This window comes from Meles meles, chromosome 5, assembly GCF_922984935.1.
Source record: "Meles meles chromosome 5, mMelMel3.1 paternal haplotype, whole genome shotgun sequence".
Taxonomy (NCBI): Eukaryota; Metazoa; Chordata; class Mammalia; order Carnivora; family Mustelidae; genus Meles; species Meles meles.
The window spans coordinates 116,453,540-116,472,309 of NC_060070.1; the positions used below are offsets into that span (position 1 = coordinate 116,453,540).

At 40.8% G+C, this 18,770-nt stretch overlaps 1 protein-coding gene across 3 annotated transcripts in view; it reads left to right on the forward strand.

The window, feature by feature from the left end:
• Positions 1 to 355: 355 nt before the first annotated feature.
• The window catches only part of KCNQ5 (potassium voltage-gated channel subfamily Q member 5), a 553,626-nt gene continuing 535,211 nt past the window's right edge, over positions 356 to 18,770 (forward strand). Inside the window, exon 1 of one of the 3 annotated variants that reach the window (XM_046006379.1) lies at positions 356 to 1,801. In XM_046006379.1, the coding sequence (XP_045862335.1) occupies positions 1,386 to 1,801 (416 nt within the window). In that variant the 5' untranslated portion in view covers positions 356 to 1,385. The remainder of the gene's footprint in view (positions 1,802 to 18,770) is intronic. The other 2 variants (XM_046006378.1, XM_046006377.1) reach the window with 2 other exon arrangements.

Sequence of the window (18,770 nt, forward strand, 5' to 3'; positions counted from 1 at the left end):
GCCTGGCTTCCTTTCAGTTTCCCCTCACTGGCTGTGAGGTTTAACTGCTTGTGCTTTATAACGCAGTGTTGCTGAAGGCCAGAGGCCGAAGCCAGTGGCACCGTGGCCTCCCTCCTCGCCAAGGGCGCGCACGCTTTGGGGCGCCAGAGTGTCAGAGGCGGTGGGAGACTCAGCCAGTCCTAAGTCGCCACACGTCTCTCACAGTGTAAGGTACAGCCTACAGGGGTGGGGTGAGGACCCCGAGAAGCTGGTGTCCTGGGCTCCCTGCCCCCAGGGATTTTTCTTCCAGACGCTGGGCCCGCCGTTGCCACAGCCGAGCCTTAACAGTTTTATGACTTCTTAGGACTTAAATGGACATTTCTTCACCAAGGGAACCCAGTTCGCTCTCCCACGCTTCGAGCCGCTGTCAGGCGGAGACCCGGGGCGACTCGTTAACCGCCCACCGAGGAGCCACTTTGTAGTTTTTATGCCCTCTCCACCCTCCATCCCCCTGGCGAGGAAGGATGTCCAGCTACTCGAGGGCTGGCTACCTGATGCTGGGATGGAAAGTCACAGCCCGAAGGCTGGAGTGAGCCACGGGGAGATGCCCGCTTCCCGCCTCTCCGGCTTCGGAGTCGTGTCCTGCGGGTCGGCACACTGAACTGGCAGGGACCCTCCAGCTGTGCGGGGATCTGAGCGCCACTGCCGGCAGCGTCGCCCCACGCGCCCGGGGAGCGGCTGGTACCTGCAGGGCAGGGCCATTCCCGCTCACACCCCTTGCGCAAGGATGGCAGGACCTGGCGCGACGTCGTAGCGGCCGGAGTGAGCAGAGACCTGCGTCTCCAGTTTCTCCTCAGGGCACGAGGCCGACTTACCTTACGGACAGCTCCCAAGCCCCCGAGAGAACGAAACCAAAGTCGCTCCTAGGAGAGGGGCTTCCAAGCCTCTCAGGGGGAGGGGGCGGACGCAGTCTGGGCGTGGGGAAGCGAGTGAGAGAAGAAAGGGGGAGCCTGGAGCTGGGTGTGCGCGCGTGGGAGCGCGCCTCGGAGCGCCCCGCACTCAGCGGGTCCAGCCCTGGGGGCATCTGGGAAGGAGGGAGTGATAGCTGCGGGAATAAGAGGGAACGAGAGAAACCCTCTCAAAGTGACGCCCCAAACAGGTCCTGATTTCGAATTTGGAGCTAAAGACTGCTAGAAATTGGGCCTCCTTCGCACACCCCTCTCCGCCCCCACCCCGAAGCCCCGGCAGTGTGCTGGCTGCTTGCTTCCCCGCCCCTATCTCGGAGGTCGCGGGCCGGCGGGCTCTCCGTCGGCCGCGGCTTCCTCCTCGAAACCCGCCCGCGCGCATGAGGCCGCTGCCCCCGCCACAGGCACTGGCGCCCCCCTCGCGGTGCCCGTGGTGATGCCATGCCCCGCCACCACGCGGGAGGAGAGGAGGGCGGCGCCGCCGGGCTCTGGGTGAAGAGCGGCGCGGCGGCGGCGGCGGCGGCTGCGGCGGGCGGGGGGCGCCTGGGCAGCGGCATGAAGGATGTGGAGTCGGGCCGGGGCAGGGTGCTGCTGAACTCAGCCGCCGCCAGGGGCGACGGCCTGCTGCTGCTGGGCACCCGCGCGGCCGCGCTCGGCGGCTGCGGCGGCAGCGGCGGCGGCCTGAAGGAGAGCCGCCGGGGCAAGCAGGGGGCCCGGATGAGCCTACTGGGGAAGCCGCTCTCCTACACCAGTAGCCAGAGCTGCCGGCGCAACGTCAAGTACCGGCGGGTGCAGAACTATCTCTACAACGTGCTGGAGAGACCCCGCGGCTGGGCATTCATATACCACGCGTTCGTGTGAGTACCCGCGGCCCCCGCGCGCCCCCCCGCCACGCCCGCTACGGGGGGTCTGTATGCCTGGCCCCCTGGGACGCGCTCCGCGCCCACGCCCTGGCCCGGCGCGCGCGTCCACACACACACTCTCTCACACTCGCGCGCGCACACGTGGTGGCTTTTATTTCTTTGCACGTGTTTATGGTCTTCCTCCTAGAGCTTTCCACCTCCCTCAGCCCCACCTCCTCCACCTCTACAGATTCAACCGTCTCCCGAACACACCCAATCAGCTGCCCCGCAGTTTTAGGCACGGAAGGCGAGAGCCAGGCAGACCTGGGACTCAGGCTGCGCGGATAATTGGGAGCGATTAGGTCCCAAGATACGTAAATTTCAACCGCGAGGGGCGCCCGGGAGCTGGGAAAGGCAAAGGGAGGACGTGCGCCGGTGTGAGGCTTGTGAGAGTGTATTGGAGAGGTTAGGAGGTGATGGCAGGGTTGGACGGGGTGGTGAGAGGAGAAGCGGAGGGCTGGGTCCTCAGCCGGGGGCGGAGCTGGGGAAGCTGCTACTTGGTGGCGAGAGCAGCTAGGTTTTAAGTGCGCCCGGAAACACGCCTCGCCACCACCTCCACCACTAACGGAAAATCTGTCAGTGCGTGTAGCCCTTCCTGCCACAGAGGTGGCCAAAGTCTAGAAAAGGCGAGCTGGGCGGGGCGAGGTGATGCTCCCGCGCGGTGGCAGAGGCCAATGGTGAGCCTGGGGCTCAGGAACCCCGGGCCAAAGTGCAGTAGCAAACGCGCAAACGGGCCACCTGGGACGGGGATCAGTCAGTGGGTTAAGTAGGTAGGCATTTGTGCCTCTGAGTCAAAGTGTGTGCGTGTAAGTAGTGTAAGTAAGCCTTCACTTCTTCATCTAGCAGAGAATGCTTAATGAGAAAATGATTGGAAGCAAATGTTTATTTTTCCCTTAGGCATTTAAAACCTTTCAGTGGCTTTAAAGTTTACTACTGTTTTTCCCACAAGGTCCATTCATTCAGTCTCCTGTTAGAGTTAGGTTTATCTGGATGTTTTAAGGTAGTTTTTGATTCCGTTATGCCGTGTCTAATTATTTCTTTTTTTTTTTTCTATTTTTTTCATCTTTTCTTAGTCTCCCCCCCGCCCCACCCCTGCTTCTTTATGTTGAAACGAAATACAAAGACATCAGTCTTAGGAGACCTGTAGAGAAAAGTTGTGAGCATTCACTGTTCCGTTCCTCGTTTCCTAGTAAAATAGGTTTTGAACACATGAACTAGGTTTCTTTTAGAAATGAGGCATGTCATCCAAACATAGCTCTCATCTGGAATGGAGGATTGGCCTCAACACCAGAAGCACTTTTGAAATAACATGGAAGAAGGGGCTGGTTTTGTAAATAGGTGAACCTGGAATTTGATCACGTAGGAGTCAGGAAATTGGTGGAGTCTACAATCCGTGGGGCTCTGGTGTCTGGAAAATTTTACAGTCTCAGATTGATGTGAATATGTAGCATTAGGTAGAATATTCCAGCCAACTTTCCATCTTACAGTGTACACAAGGAGAAAGTTGTGTAGCATCATTATTACATCAAAGGGCATAACTTTTACTATTCACGTAATGTAATATTCATGTTGATTTGGATGTTGTTACTGTAATAAATGATAGGCATAGAGAAACGCTACAGATTCTTTTCATGTTTGTCCTGAGTTGATGCATATAGAGTTGATACAAATAATTAATCCTGTTACCTATTGAGCCTGATAAATTATTTTAATGTGTCAGGATCTACTAAAGCATTTAGCAATAATCTATGCTCAGTTTGGCAGCAAAATATATACTGTATGGAGAATGACTTTTTTTTTTTACAAGAGTATGCTCAGAATATTTGTAGGTTTGAGTTTATAATATGCCATTTGCAAGTTTTAATTTTTGGTAAATTAGGCACTGTATATTTGGAGATAGAGCTTTGGCTGATGCTCATGCTTTGCATCTCCTAAGTTTTACCCTTGAACATGAATGAGAATTTATTGTAATATAACATTTTCTTTTCAATATGATGATGGTTTTTATGCCCTTACAGAATTTAAAATTTTTAATAAGTGATTTTTCAAAAAACTCAAGTTTAGATAATTCTCTGCTCACCAGACTTTATCAGCCTATCAGTAGGTTTAGTGGTAGATATGAAATAAATTATGTGCTTGTCAATACTGTGGGCTGGTAGGAAGTTTTGCTTTATACATTTCTAGAGTCTGAAACTGTAATGCTTGATTAATTAGATAGGGGTGCTAGATACATTAGGAGGAAAAGAGGGAGTGGACAACATCGTCTTATGAGAGGATTCTACACATCTGTAGCCCACCCTGAGGGACAAGCCATCTTTGCAATTGCTGCTTATAGTTTATTTAGAAAGCTGGACTTTACACATTAAATAAAGGATAGTTACTTTGAGCTGTAAGTCTAACAAGACCATTAATAATAAAAGAAATTATATGAAAATAATTTCTAAAGCAGTGTAACTAACTAATTCCCTGCCAGCATGGGAATCCCCAAATCTTAATTTAATAGCAGTTTTTGTAGCACATTAAGTTTCTTGCCAAGAGCAAGTGCACAAGTGATTAATGAGGTACTTCAGGGATGGATTTACATGGTGGACCAGTGTTTTCACTGCCAACAAGCAAGGAAAATATGTTTAAAGTTATGTTTCAGGTAAAGAAAAGTTTCTGTTAAATATGGAAAAATCATTATTATAATGGTATTTTAATGGTATAAAATGTATTTTCAAGTGTAAATATCCTAATCTACTGATGAGATCTCTGGCAAGAGCAAGAGATGACCTGCTTCAAATACTTTCTTCCAGTCTTTGTAAATTAAAGGGGATTAGAATAGTCTTTTCCCTTACTGTTCTTTAGGATTTACCAGACAGCTGTGATTCCTCATTTCCTGTCTTTAGCTGTTCTTCAGTTTAATAGATGAGCTATTCAAATATGAGGTGATATATTTCTTTGAAGGTTGTTTATCCATCTAAAATTCATCTTCTTTTTGGGAAAAGTTTAGAAGAATAATGGTGATAGTAGAATACCTGATGGGCTTCGTATATAAATTTGCCCTGATGCAACCAATGTGGCTCTGGAGTAAGAAACAGGGCAGCAGATATACGTAGCTTCTCATTTTGTCCACTATATCTTTGCCTGGTATAATGCTGTGGATCAGAAGTTATAGATATTTTAAACTAGAAGAACTTTTAACTTTTAAACCAGTCACCCAAGCTAAGAACTTGCAAGTCATCCTTGACACCTTTATTTTTGTTGTACTTGCTCCTGCTGGCCATCCAGATGATCATTAAATTCTGTGTATTCACTTTATACATATTTTTCATATCTATTGCCTTCTCTCCTTTGCTGCTGCTACTATCCCCCTCTGTTTCTCAGTATCCCTCCATTGGATTGTTTGTAATATTCCCCTGCTTAATTATCCAGCTTCCGTTCTCAGCCTTCCAGCTTTCCACCCTGGCACCGTACTGTTTTCTCTAAAATGTAAATCTTATTATATCATCCCCTTGCCTATAGTCTTTGTGGTGAGGGTCATAAATTTGAATTAAGTGAATTGGGGAAGGTTAAGAGTTGGGAAAGTGGAGACAATAGTGTAAGTTAACCAAATTCCTTGGACAGTTCACAAGATACTTTATGACATGGCCTCTGTCCATCTTTCTTTCTTCACCTCTAATGTATTTTCTGGGCTCCAACCTTGCTCAGTTACTCCATCCTGTGTCTCACTGCTGTGCCTTTGCTTATGCTGTTTCCTTCCATTCTTGCCATTCTGTGCACTCTGGCTAACTCCCACGGTTTCTTCAAAACACAGTTTAAGGAGCACTTCTTCTTAGGCACATCTCTCCACTGCCAGAATAATTGAGGTGCCCCCTGTCTTAAGGTTCCATGGCACTTCAGGATGTCATTGTAATGGTGCTTGTCCCAGTGTTTTCACTGTGAGCTACTTGGTCTGGCTCTCCCACAGGAGGGCAAACTTCCCACACAGAAAATCTCTTACTTATCTCTGAATCCCAAGCACCTAGCATGATGCATTGTACTTAGTAGACCCTCAGTAAATGCTTGGTTAATGAGTAAGTAAATAAATTTTCTTAGAAGCCTTTCACAGAGGCGTTTCAGAGTCAGCTAAAGCTAATGGAACTACTAAATCTTTTTGATTTTCTTAGAAGATACTGATGATTCATTTTGAGGAGAAAGGCATGGGGGCTAGAAGTAGGAGTCTATTACTTTGCTTCTAGCTTTCCCACTAATTAGCTTTGTGACTTGGAATAAGCCATTTTACCTTCTTGAGTCTCAAAATCTTTATCTGTGAAATGGGCACATCCATGTCCAGTTTCTGTGATCCAGCCAATATGGTAGAAAATACTACAGATTGTCTGATATTCTATCATAAAGGGAGAGTGTATTTGTAATGAGAAGGTATCTGATTTTTTTTTTTTTTTATCATTTCCCTTCCCAATTTTTGAGCTGCAGGACCACCTCCTAAATGGTCACTTTAACTTTACTCCCAACTCCTGGCAAGACCTGTGTACCACATAGTAACCAAAGTGATCTTTCTAAAGAGTTAACAGAACACATCCCTCCTCGGCTTGGAGGAGGAATAGTTTGTTGCCTGTCTCTACCCAATTCCTTCGAGGCAGGGACTCTTTCCATCTTGTCCTCTGCCATATCACCAGCGTCTAGAACAGTTCTGCTACATAGAAGATGCTTATACATACATACTGATTCACTTACTGTTACCCCCAGTCTCCAAAACATACCACTAGTTTCCTGGGGGAAAATGAGATTTTACAGTATGTAACTCCCTGTGTCAGGACTCAATAGACCCTATGAATGACCTTATTATTTACATATATATATTCTATTCAGAATTTTAAAAAATCACTTCCCTTATATATAGAGAGAGGGCTTATGCAAGTTATACTGCTTTATACCTTGCTAATATGGTAACATAAAGTGCTACATATATTCTTCAAATCAGTTTATTTTCTGAAATTTAAACAGTACTGCAACATTTGAGGATCGTATTATAATTAGAAGTGTTGAAAGTGTTAAAAAATTGAGTATTGGGAATATTATGGCCTAAAAGAAATAAAATCTAAGAAAAGAATGTTTCAAAATGGAATGAAGTCTTGATATAGGAAACATTATAAACAAGGAAGATTGCCAGCAGGCTTTTGATAATTGCTTGCGAAGAAATGGTGCCAGTTTTAATTTTTAATTGCAAATGGCTATTTTGGCAGATGAAAATGCTGGCAGAGCATGTTTTATCCTAGCCCAGTGGTGTGAAACTACTTAAAGTCCAATTGTTGAATAGCGGCAGTTCAGAGTTATGTTTAATGACTTGTAGATGTTTCCATTTTAATTTCCCTTTCTTCAACTATTTACAAGAATGCCATTTGAAGTTTTATTTTGTTGCAACCTGGGAGACAGATTGGCCATACAACTGCGTTTTTTTATAAGTACTGAAATTCTTTGATGGGTCTCAGAGTTTTGGCTCATTCTTTTGATCCTTTGTTATCAGTTTGTCCAAAGAATGAGTTTCCTGAAATCATCTAACTCTAAACTCAAAAACAGTTTGAACTTTTATATATGTATATATATGCACACATATATTCCACATGTACAACTGCACACACAATATGTATATACACACAGTATCGTTTAGTAGAGAACTTGTTAAATGCAAATATTTACATTTATTTTTGCTCCTCTAAAAGTAAATAAGACATTTGAATAAAATGCAGTTTAAAAAGAATCTTAGTTACTTTTGGCAATATGGAGATTATATCGTAACTTGAAAGCTATTTCAGTGAATATGAACACTTTTTACAAACTCAGTCATAGTGTTTGTTGCTTCCATTTACCAGTGAGGTAATTCTAGAATCTCTACTCCTTCAGTCAGTGGCAGCATGATCTTTTACAATCCTATTATTATTTTTCTTTTCTTTTTTTTTTTTAGTCAATTCAGTATGATATTTAATTAATAGTCCTTATGTGAATCAGTTAATGTGCTGTATGCTGATGGTTCAAAAAAGGGAATGATGTGGCTGGCCCTTGACCTCAAGGAAATTCCATTAGGGAATATTACATTTGGATTCAGTTATCAGTGTTACAGATTTGATGACTATGAACAAGTTACTGCCAATACTCTCTACTAAATCTGTAAAATAGACATAATAACATTCCATCAAGGTATTACAGCATCATATATATTATATATGTTTATAATCACACTTGGCATGGTGGCATTGAAACTAGAGAGAAAAATAGAAATAACGTAGTGGGGGGGCTATATTGCCATGTTAGAGGCCCAGGTTTTTATTCTGTAGGTAATAGGCAGTCTTTGAGGTAGATGGAGTTTGGGCAGGTAATAATGATATTGAATTTCCATTTTAGACTGATCACTTTGTCAGCTCTATTAATGCTGGCTTGAAAGGAACAAACCTGGGGGTAGAAGATCTTTTGAAACTGTTGTTTCAACTTGAGCAAGAGATAATTTGGACTCGAATTGGGGTAATTATGGTAAAGATGGAGAAAAAACATGATGATGGAGTTGAAATATATTAATGATGTAGTGAATTATGAAAAACGAAGAAGAGAGACAGATTTATTATTTCTGAATTCCTTATTTGGGTGGTTGGCTAGATAGTGGGGTCCATTAAACGAGATCACAAAAACAGATGGAACAACAGGGTGAGTGGAATGTTAGGAGGGGTGATAAAATGAATTTAGCTTTGGCGATATTGAGATTTTTGAGAATGGGACTTCCAGCTATGTATTTCCAGCAGCTGTGTATAAAGATTTAAAAGACATAAACGTGTAGACAAAAGTTAAAAATATAAGGACAGCATGTAAAGAGACAGGGCAGTAGCTAAAGGATGGAAACCTGAGGAATACCAACATGTAAAGGGTAAGCAGAGGAAATAAGGGGCGTTCAATGGGATAGACAGCAAGGTGTAAGGAAATACTAGAAAAAAAGATGGTCAGGTGGTCATGGAAACCAAGGTTATATTCCAAAAAAGAGTCAACTATGAATGTAGATAGTGATTTAGTAAGATAAGAACCATGGAGTTACCATTGTGTCTGGCAATGTGGAAAGTTCTCCGTGATTTTGTAAACTTACCAATTGTTCACTTTCAGGGAAGTGGTTAGGGCAGAAGTCAGAATGCTCTTAATTGAGAAATAAGTCAGAACTGAAGAGAGGAAATAGCAAATGTAAGCCATGCATTCAGTTAGTTTAGCAAGAATATAAGAAGAGAGATGGGAACACTAGCTAGAAGGAAATACAAGACTATGGGGGAAAGCAAGAGAGGAAAAGTTATAGGAAAGTAGATTGTTTACCACCCCCAGTAGTCATTTTAATTATTGATTATGTGCTGGATGTTGTTCTAAATGCTTTATGCACATCTTCTCTTTTAACCCTCAGAATAGCCCTAAAAACTATTAGTATTAATCATTTCCCTTCAACAGATCAGAATACTGAGGTAGGGAGAAGCTCAGTAATCTGTCTGAGGTCAGCCACTGAATTAATGACAGAATAGGGCTTTGTACCAAGGCAAAATGGCTGAGAGCCCATGTTCTTAGCCACTATATCTTGATTGGGATGATACTGTGGGCCCAGGGCTCCTGGTGTCAGATAGCGTAATTATAAAAACTGCTTTTGGGTTTCATATAGATCGCTCTTAAATTATAGTATATGCACAACATATGCAACAAATATGTGTTGAAGAAAATGAACAGTAGTTAAAATCCCTTATGGCCTAGTATCAGAATTACATATAATTTAGTAATACTCGGAATGTTTGTTTCTCTGTCTTCAAATTCTAACCAGCTCAAGTTGTAATTTTTCCATAAAGTTTCTCTTGATAGTTCTGGCTTATTTCCTTACCTTTATTAAGCTCCCATAGCTTTTATTATTTGGACCATTTACTTTAGCCCTTAATTACATTTTTGCATTGTCTTCAAATTGGGTCATTTATCAAATTCTTCACAAATAACTTCTGTCTAAAGAAACCAAAGTACCTTCTTTTGTATTTCCCAGATTTTCATTCTTTATTTTTAATTGAAATTCACCTTGCCTGTTGCTATCAATAGGAATATTTGAATCTTATAATCTATTTTTTCCAAACATGAATTTTAACTTCTTCTAGTTTAAATTGTACAGCAACTTGTATTCAAGACCCAAATTGCTGTTATAACTTCTTAGCACCATTTCCTATGAACATTAAATTTCTAATTTATACCTTCACCGCAGAGTATCTAAGATTCATTTTGAAATAACAGAACTTGCTTCTTTTAAGTTTCATAATAGCTGAACATAGAACCATTTGCTCCAAACTTATCTTATAGGATTTTCTTTCTTTAAACTAATAAATACAATATGCTTATTTTCTTCACACTGATATAAATAGATTTCATTTCTCCTCCATGCTTCCCTCTGCCTTTCCTCTTATATGTACTTTTTTTCCCCCTGGACATTTCTTTCTTTTCTCTCTCCCATTTGTCCCATTGTTCTCCCTCTCCCCCCAATTAAACTACTCCTAGTTTTTTTGTTTTTTGCTTTTTCCTTCTTCTCTATGCATCTATCTTTCTGGAATGGTATTTTTGCACGTATCTTTATGCCATGTTGTATAATTTAATTCTCTTCCTCTTATGTCTGCTCTTAATCAGGAGCTGCATTGACCCTGTAATTGCTTACAAGCTCCAAGGGTGCACTGCATAAGTAGACTGGGCTACCTAATTTGCACATCGTGCTGCAGTAATTAACAGAGGCCTCCAGAAAGATGTGAGGGTTAGAGAATTTTGCTTTTCTTGGAGCTTTAGTTAAGCTTAGATTTCTTAGAAAATAAGAGAGTGAAGTCTTAAAATTGCCCTGAGGTTTTCTAATATCTACTCATTATTTCTGAAATCTGGATATATTCAGATAGATATATAATAAATAGTTTTTTAAAAAATCTTATTTTCCATTTTGGAAACTGACCATTTTGTACAGTCGAGAAATAAATTGAAAATTAGTTTTATTCCAGATGGAATTAAAGACATTAAAGAAGTCTAAATCTGTTTGTAACATATAGTTGATTAGTAGTTAACTTAAAATCATTTAACACATAGACTGTTACAGTTGTTAGGGGTTTCCTTACTCATTGAGCCAAGAAATAGATCTATAATTTGGCAAAAGAGAGCAGTAGTTTTTTTCTTTAATTGGGGGATTAAAGCATGGAATCAAAATCCAAGTGTTGTAGGAGTATATATGTGAGATAGAGAACCACCTGTGTTTTTTCCTACTTGGAAATTTTTCCAAAGCTTAGACCATGTGAATGCTATTTCCACAGCCTTTCATAGAATGGGAACCTTTTAGAGGTCCCGTTTCTCTAAACCCATTTTCTCTCACACCCAAGTGAATCTAGGACTGGATGCCATGTTGTATAATTTAATTAATTGAGAATTTGGACTTTTTTTCCTCATGTTTTAAGTTGGTGGATACATTTCTCAGCTTTCTGATTTGTAAAGTTAGGACATAATTCTTCAGTGTTTGTTCAATAACCTGACCTCATGCTATGTATATGGGCCTGAGTAGGAACTACAAGGGCTAAACGGAAATAAAACACAACTTGTTCTCTCAAGGAATTTTTGCTCCAGAAGGATATTAGCTTACTATTTACTGAGCTACAAAAACCATTTCTCTGAATTGACTTGGGATAAAAGCAAAGGTTGGCCCCTTTCCAGAGGCTTTTAGCTATTGCTGCTATTGAAGCAATTTACAAGGTAAACGCCAGGATCACCAAATAAAGAACTGCTGATTGCCAGTTCTCTTGACCTCTTGGGAAATTTTGGAGTTGGGTGTTCAATTGCCTGTGCAGGTGGGCGTTCTGCTCAGGGCATTCCCACACAAAGACCAAACATAGGAGTTCCCACTGATCATAGTAATTTTCAAAGAGTAGTAATTAAACTAGTTAAACTAAATGTTCTAGTTAATAAAACATTCTGAGTATGTTTAATTTGTGCCAGATTATTTTTAAAAATAGAAAAGAAATCAATGCTGCTTCATAACACTTTGTTTAGGAATGTTATTTTTTTTTTGAAATGGCTGAAGAACAATAATGTAAATCAGAAGTTTGTTTTAAAAATTTTTTTTTAAATCAAATGAAATGCCTATCTTCAGCATATAGTCTGAAGTTTCTAATATTGTTAATTTATTTATTCTGGTACATGGAAGGAAAATATTATACCGTTTTCCATGGAACCTGGAATTCATTCATTCATTCATTCATTCTTGCATTCACTCATTCAATCTTTGAGTGCCCACCGCATATCATGTCCTTGGAACACTTTGGAAATACTGCTTCCCATTTTATCAACTTTCTCTGGGCGAAATGGCTCTTTTCTAGTGAAATAGCACTTCACAATGAAGGTATGATCAGTAAGTGGAAGAATGTGTGTTCATGTGATCTCTAAGGTCCCTTCACTCATCTCCTTAAGACTACAACTGAACCTTCAAATGTATTTCTAAACTAGACAAGCAGTCAGGTTAAGGAATTACAAGGCAAGACTAAATTAGTTTTAAATTTGCCATGCCAGATGACGAAATCCTCTAGTTCTCTTTTGCTTCATCAAATGGAAAAGGTAGAGAAATTGAGCGGCAATACATAAGACTTTGAGGGAACCCATTTATAACCTTTAAGATAGGATCTTGAGCCCAAGGAGCATCTACTCTTACTCTTATGGTCCTTGACAACTAGAAGAAATGACAGTCACTTTGTTTAGGGGCAACATTTTACCAAGCTGGCACAAATTAGCATCATGTTTTTGTTTATTCCTTTAGAAGAAAGCCAGATAAATTCCTTTAGGTTCAGATTCACCAAGGGATAAACACAATGTGTTATTTCACAATCAGCCCTAAGAAATGAGCTACCCTAATTATGCTGTCTTATTGTAATCTTAAACTGACATGGTCCTGCAGACCTTCCAAAGGTAGGACGGGAAACACAAATGGAAAGAAACAAGTATTCATTCATCATGTTTGTGCCAATCATGTTGCCTTCTAGACAGTCATTCAGGCTACTGGTTTGATTTGACGGTCATGCTTCAGTGGCCCATGATTCTGTTCTCTTAGAAGAAGGGAATAGTCGTCATCACAGAAAGTGGAAAAGATTCCCTTACATGGCTCCAGAGCTTTTGGTTCCAGTATTGGGCTTGAGGAGAGTTACTTCACAAATTGCTCTTCCCGAACCAGTTGGATCATGCTGCCAAGAGCTGTTTTCCAGAGCTTGTGGATATGAAGTTTTATTCCAGGCTTTGGGGCAAAAAGTAGATAATAAAATTTGTTTATAGATGGCCCTAAGTGAGGTAACCTAGACAACCTTAAACAAGAATAGTCAAGAAACTATCACATTGTGGTGGAGAAAGCACAATATTCCTCTCATTCAGAGGTAGACATCATAATTCTCAAGTGTTATTGGTGAGAGATCATATGTTTTTCCTCCAAAAAAGGTTAAAGGCAATTACCTGATATATATATATACATACATACACACTTTTTTTTTTTTTTTTGGTTAGTTGTTGGTCCAAAGTCCCTTTTCACATTGAGGTCTTAATATAGATTTGCAAAGCACATGATAGTAATTTAAAAGACCTATTCACAGTAAATCTGTTATATGTTTTGCTTTGTTTTTGTTTTGTCTCAAGAGCCACTCATAAAGCTAGTGGTTACTCCAGAATAAGTGTCTAAGAGTGATATGACAACATACGAAGCAGGACAGGGCCTGGCCCCGAGTGTTCACTTTGAGAGTGTGAAGGAGGGGAGAGTAGAATTTAGGAGGAGAACTGGAGTTCTTAGTCCCTGATTAGTTTGTGATAGGCAAAAGAGTTGAAAGAATCATAGGTTTCAGGGTTTCAAGCAAATGTGACTATGATTAAGCAGAAGTTGCTTAATTCTGTTTTAGGGAGAGACAGGATGCATGAATCGCCATGTTACTCGTTTGGGCTTTTGGAAGGAAAGACCGAGGGTCATTAGTAACCAATGTGGAGGTGATGGATGAAGAAATACTAAAGGTGTTGGGAGAAGAATGTAGCAAGAGAGGTTTAGGGAATACTGGCATGTGGGTGTGGGGAGAAAAGAGGAGCAAGAGGGGTTTGTGAAAGGGACAGAGAAGAGGAAGAGTAGTGCAGTATAGCATCCTTAGGAGAACCAAGGCTCAAAGAAGGATTGCAGTGGAGTGAAAGGATTATAAAGAAGAGAAATGAAAATGTCCATGTAAAAAGAGAAGTAATGTGGAAAACCAGGATAAAGGGGGAGGGCTCAGAACCTAGAAGAAAAGTCTGTGATCTAGGTAGGCATGAGCAGCATTTGCAGCACTATGTGTTAAGAGGACATCCAGTATCATAGGGGGAAAAGAATCGTATCCTGGAAAAAGGGCCAGAATAACTCAACAACCAGTTAGGGTGTAGGCACAGCAATCACTGTCTCAAAAGGCATCTACAGGGTGAGGGGGGTCCCTGAAGGTATGAAATGGGGACTCCAGGAGAAAGGGTGGTATTCAGAGAGCTTCCTGTGAAAGCAGGGAAATCTGGTTTGAAAGCAATCTTGCAGTCCCTGAGAGAGATACTGATAAGTACAAAGCAGTTCTAAAGAGTTTGAGATAAGGCACCAAACAGTGCCTGGAGGGAAAAAGGAGGAGACAGATTAGGCTGCATAATTGATAATTAAATGGGTAAAGAGGGAGGGAGAATAGTAGATTAGGGAGCAACCTAGTAAAACCAAACCTTTCTTTATTTCCCCAAGCCACTGGAGGTCTGTCTATACAAATATAAAAACCTAGCAAAAGCCCCACCCACCCATCCAAGAGGAAAGATTAGCATAATCGAGAGGAACAGATCCTGGAAGAAGAGAGATAGGGGTTTATGGTAAATAAAAGTTTGGGATGGCAGGTTTATGTTGTGACAAGGCAGCGATCAGAGGTGAATAAGGTGATTTCTTGACAACAGGGAGGCTCTGATGGAGTTTGGCATGACCAGGTGGAACACTCAGTGTGTGTGATTCTGAGAGTCTCTCTAACAGTGGTGTGCAGAGGAAGTTTATAAAGCAGATGGAGCCACAACCCAGAGCTGGCAACTGTGTCCAAGGAATGAGAAATGCTCTCAGAGCCGTACACACAGCACATATGTGACCTTGGGCAAACCACTAACCTCTCTAAGCATCAGCCATCTGAAAAATGCGGAAATGGTAAATGGGGAGATGTGCAAGTTATGGAAAGTTCCTTACATAATTGCTGGCACATGCTCAAGCAGGCACTCGCACCCACAAACACACACATACGATGATAGTTTTTATACTTCTAACTGAAGATAGTCTTTTAGCCTCTTCAGAGGAGGAGCTACTGCAATAATAAGTACATGTGAAACATGTGTTTAATGAATAAATGAGTGAATAAATGAATTACCATAATATATTCCTTATTTTACAACAGCATTGTATTTAGCGCCAAGATTAGACAGCCAGAAATTTCCTGTTGTCTGTACAAGCTCTCTTAGCTTGAACAAAAGGATTTTTCTCAGAAATCAAGAAACATGTTATGACCTCTTTATTTTTGAATACGTGGATAAAAAGCATGTTCTTGAAGCGTAAACTTGAAAACACTGTCAGGGACTACTGATTTGACACACTTAAGTAATCTAAGATTCTGGAGCTGGAAGGACCTTGGGGTGACTACTGTAACACTGTCCTTTTTTTCAGATGGGAAAACTGAACCTGCAAAAATGTTAAGTAGCTTGCACAAGATCAAACACTTATTGTGGTGAGGGAGGACTGGGGGCCAAGCCTTCCTGTTACCATTACAAAAATGACTTTAATTTTAGTTCTTGTGATCTGCCCTAACCTTGCTCTGGTGAAGGTTCTCTATGGCTTTTTAAGAACTGAATAGACTTTCATTACAGATACTATTATTCATCCAACTATTATATGAAGAATAATCTTTTTTAAAAAAGCACTTTCAGCAGCACCTGGCTGGTTTAGTTGGTGGAGCATGCCATGCTTAATCTCAGGGTTGTGAGTTCAAGACCCATATTGGGGTAGAGATAACATAAAAAAAAATAAAAAAATCTTTGAAAAGCATTTTCACTCTTACACTATGTATATTAACAAAAAAATTTCTCTTTTATACATTTCTAAATGCCAAAGAAAGGTATTAATTTTTATGACCTTTCTTCTAAAGAAGATGAATTCTAAAAAAGGGGACTTTTGGGGGCTGAAATATATATTGGCGTGTGGACACTTGGGTGACTCAGTAGGTTAAGCATCTGCCTTTGGCTCAGATCATGATCCCAGGGTGCTGGGATCAAGCCCTGCATCAGGCTCTGTGCTCAGCAGGAAGCCTGCTTCTCCCTGTCCCACTCCCCCTGCTTGTGCTCTCTCTCTCTCTGATAAATAAGTAAAACCTTTCAAGAAAATAGATACCAAAATTTTAGGTGAAATTATCATATATATATATAGGCTTGTTTTTTAAAGGCTCCAATGAATGAATAGCTCAAATAAGAAACCAACTAATACTTAGTACTTTCAGTTGCAACCCTGTGGTTTCTTCCAGATATCAAAATTTGGGGAGAAATATCTCCAGAATTTGAGCAAGTGGAAGTGGGAGAGAGCACATGTAAACATTATATGAGATTCCAAAAGCCTCCCTGCTCTCTCTTGCTCTGTCTTTCTTTCTCTCCTTCTTTTACCCCTACCCCCAATCACAAGCAATCTCACTAGATGAATTCATTGGTGGAAAGCAAATGTGTTCATCCATAAATTCAGAGTCGAGTGATAACCATTACACTCATCCATAAATTCAAATGAACCCAAACACCTGTATTTAAATGTGCCATGTTAAACAGGCCTAGTACTCTGCTCATTTGCCCAAGAAAGCTGGGGCCATGACAGTCAGACATAGGCAAGAGTTGCAGGATGAAATGACCCTAACTTCTGAAAACTCCTTGCCCTACTTCAAGAGAGATGAGGCACCTCTCCAGCTTTGCAAGTAGAGTATATTTTTTTATATTATATTATATTTTTTATGTAAATGTTTAAAATCACTTAAACTTAATTTCCACCCTCCTGGTATTTCTTTGTCTATATCTAATATACTTTTTGTGGTTAATATTATCCTTAGAAAATTAATGGTTTCATTAATGAATTATGAGAGCAAAGGAATTTTGGCAGTTGTTTAAAGTTGTTGGCCTATAAATGGCCATTTTTTGCATGAATCCTGTATATGTACATTGAGAGGTTGATATGTACTGTATGTGTTCTTCTTTGTAGGCCAGGAAAATTTTGAGGCAGAGAAGTCACTTGGAGAAAATGAAGGCTCTCATTTATTTTTATCAACCATTCTTTGTGTCCTGAGTTATTCCTGTGTTTTTAATACCTACAGTATTTTTCTCAGTCATCATAATCCCCTCACTGTGGTCCTGATTCAGTTCTTTCGTTCACTACTCAGAGCTTCATTCAGTACTCAAACACAGGGTGGGAGTGGGGGGCAGATAAAGAAGGAGAGGCTTGATTTTCTTTGACACATGGCTCTTGCATTTTTCCTTGAGAAGAGGGTTGGTTTGGTGCCACAAGATAAAGAGCACTTTACAAAGGCCTCCCTTTGGTGGTGGAACAGATTTGCACACAAATGCAGAGCAACTTACACTGGCACTCAAATAAAGGGATCCTCTAGTTCTTAAACCCTGACCTTACCTATGGAAAAGGTCTGATTATGTGACAGTTGTTAAATATCCTCAGTGTTGTAGCTGCTGCCCAGCCTCATCAAACTCACAGGCCAAATTCACATGCCGTGTGATAATACCAATCTATTAAAAATGTTTGATGGCTCATAAGACAGTTGCAGCTGTTATTATTTGTTACAGGAGCCAGAATTTTCTTTCACTCAGAGATCTGTGTAGTTTGCAAACATGTAAGTATAGGAATGTGTCCTGAAGCATTGTTTTATCATTAAAAAAAAAAAATGCAGAAACAACTTAGAAGTCTGACATGATCAACTAGTTAAATCAAGAGTGGCAAAACTGTCCAAGGGAAAACTGCATTCTTTGAAAAGAAGGAAGTAAATATGCATGACATGGTATGTCATGGTTTCTAAAATGAATTAGTAGTGAAAAAATCAGGGTATAAAAGTGCATATATTATACACAGGTATTCACTTTTGTAAATTAGAAAAAAAATGCATCCATATAGAAGATTATAATTATTCATGGTAGTTATAGACTTATAAATAAAGTCTCTGTAAATACTGAGTTAGTGAATACTGAATCATTGCTCCTAGCAGAAATAAAGGGTTAGGTTCCTTGGTGCCTTTGGTCACATTTTCATCAGCTGATCAGTAAGCTTTCTTTTTTTTTTTTTTTTTTAAGATTTTATTTATTTATTTGACAGACAGAGATCACAAGTAGACAGAGAGGCAGGCAGAGAGAGGAGGAAGCAGGCTCCCTGCTGAGCAGGGAGCCCAATGTGGGGCTCTATCCCAGGACCCTGAGATCATGACCTGAGCCGAAGGCAGAGGCCTTAACCCATAGAGCCAGCAAGGCACCCCCAGTAACCTTTCTTTAGTGTGTTTCTATTTAAAGATACATTATTTAATATATAATCAATTCATTAATATCGAGTTCATAGCGTATCTGAATGAAGCTTACCTTACATGTGTTTTCCCTGGAAAGCACACCATAGCTTTCTTGTACTTAAGAACACTAGAAAGTGCTTCAGCATTATCCTAGGAGCCTTTTAAACAGTGAAATCATCCCCCTTCCCCTAAAGAAAGCCCCATGAAAATGTGAAAAAAACATGGCATTAAATAGAGTTTGAAAAGGACACTTGTTTACAATGAGAATTGAAATAAGAAGGCAAAGAATTGTCTTCTTCGGTATCAGTTGGGAATGTAGCATCAGGAGACAGATTTGGGGC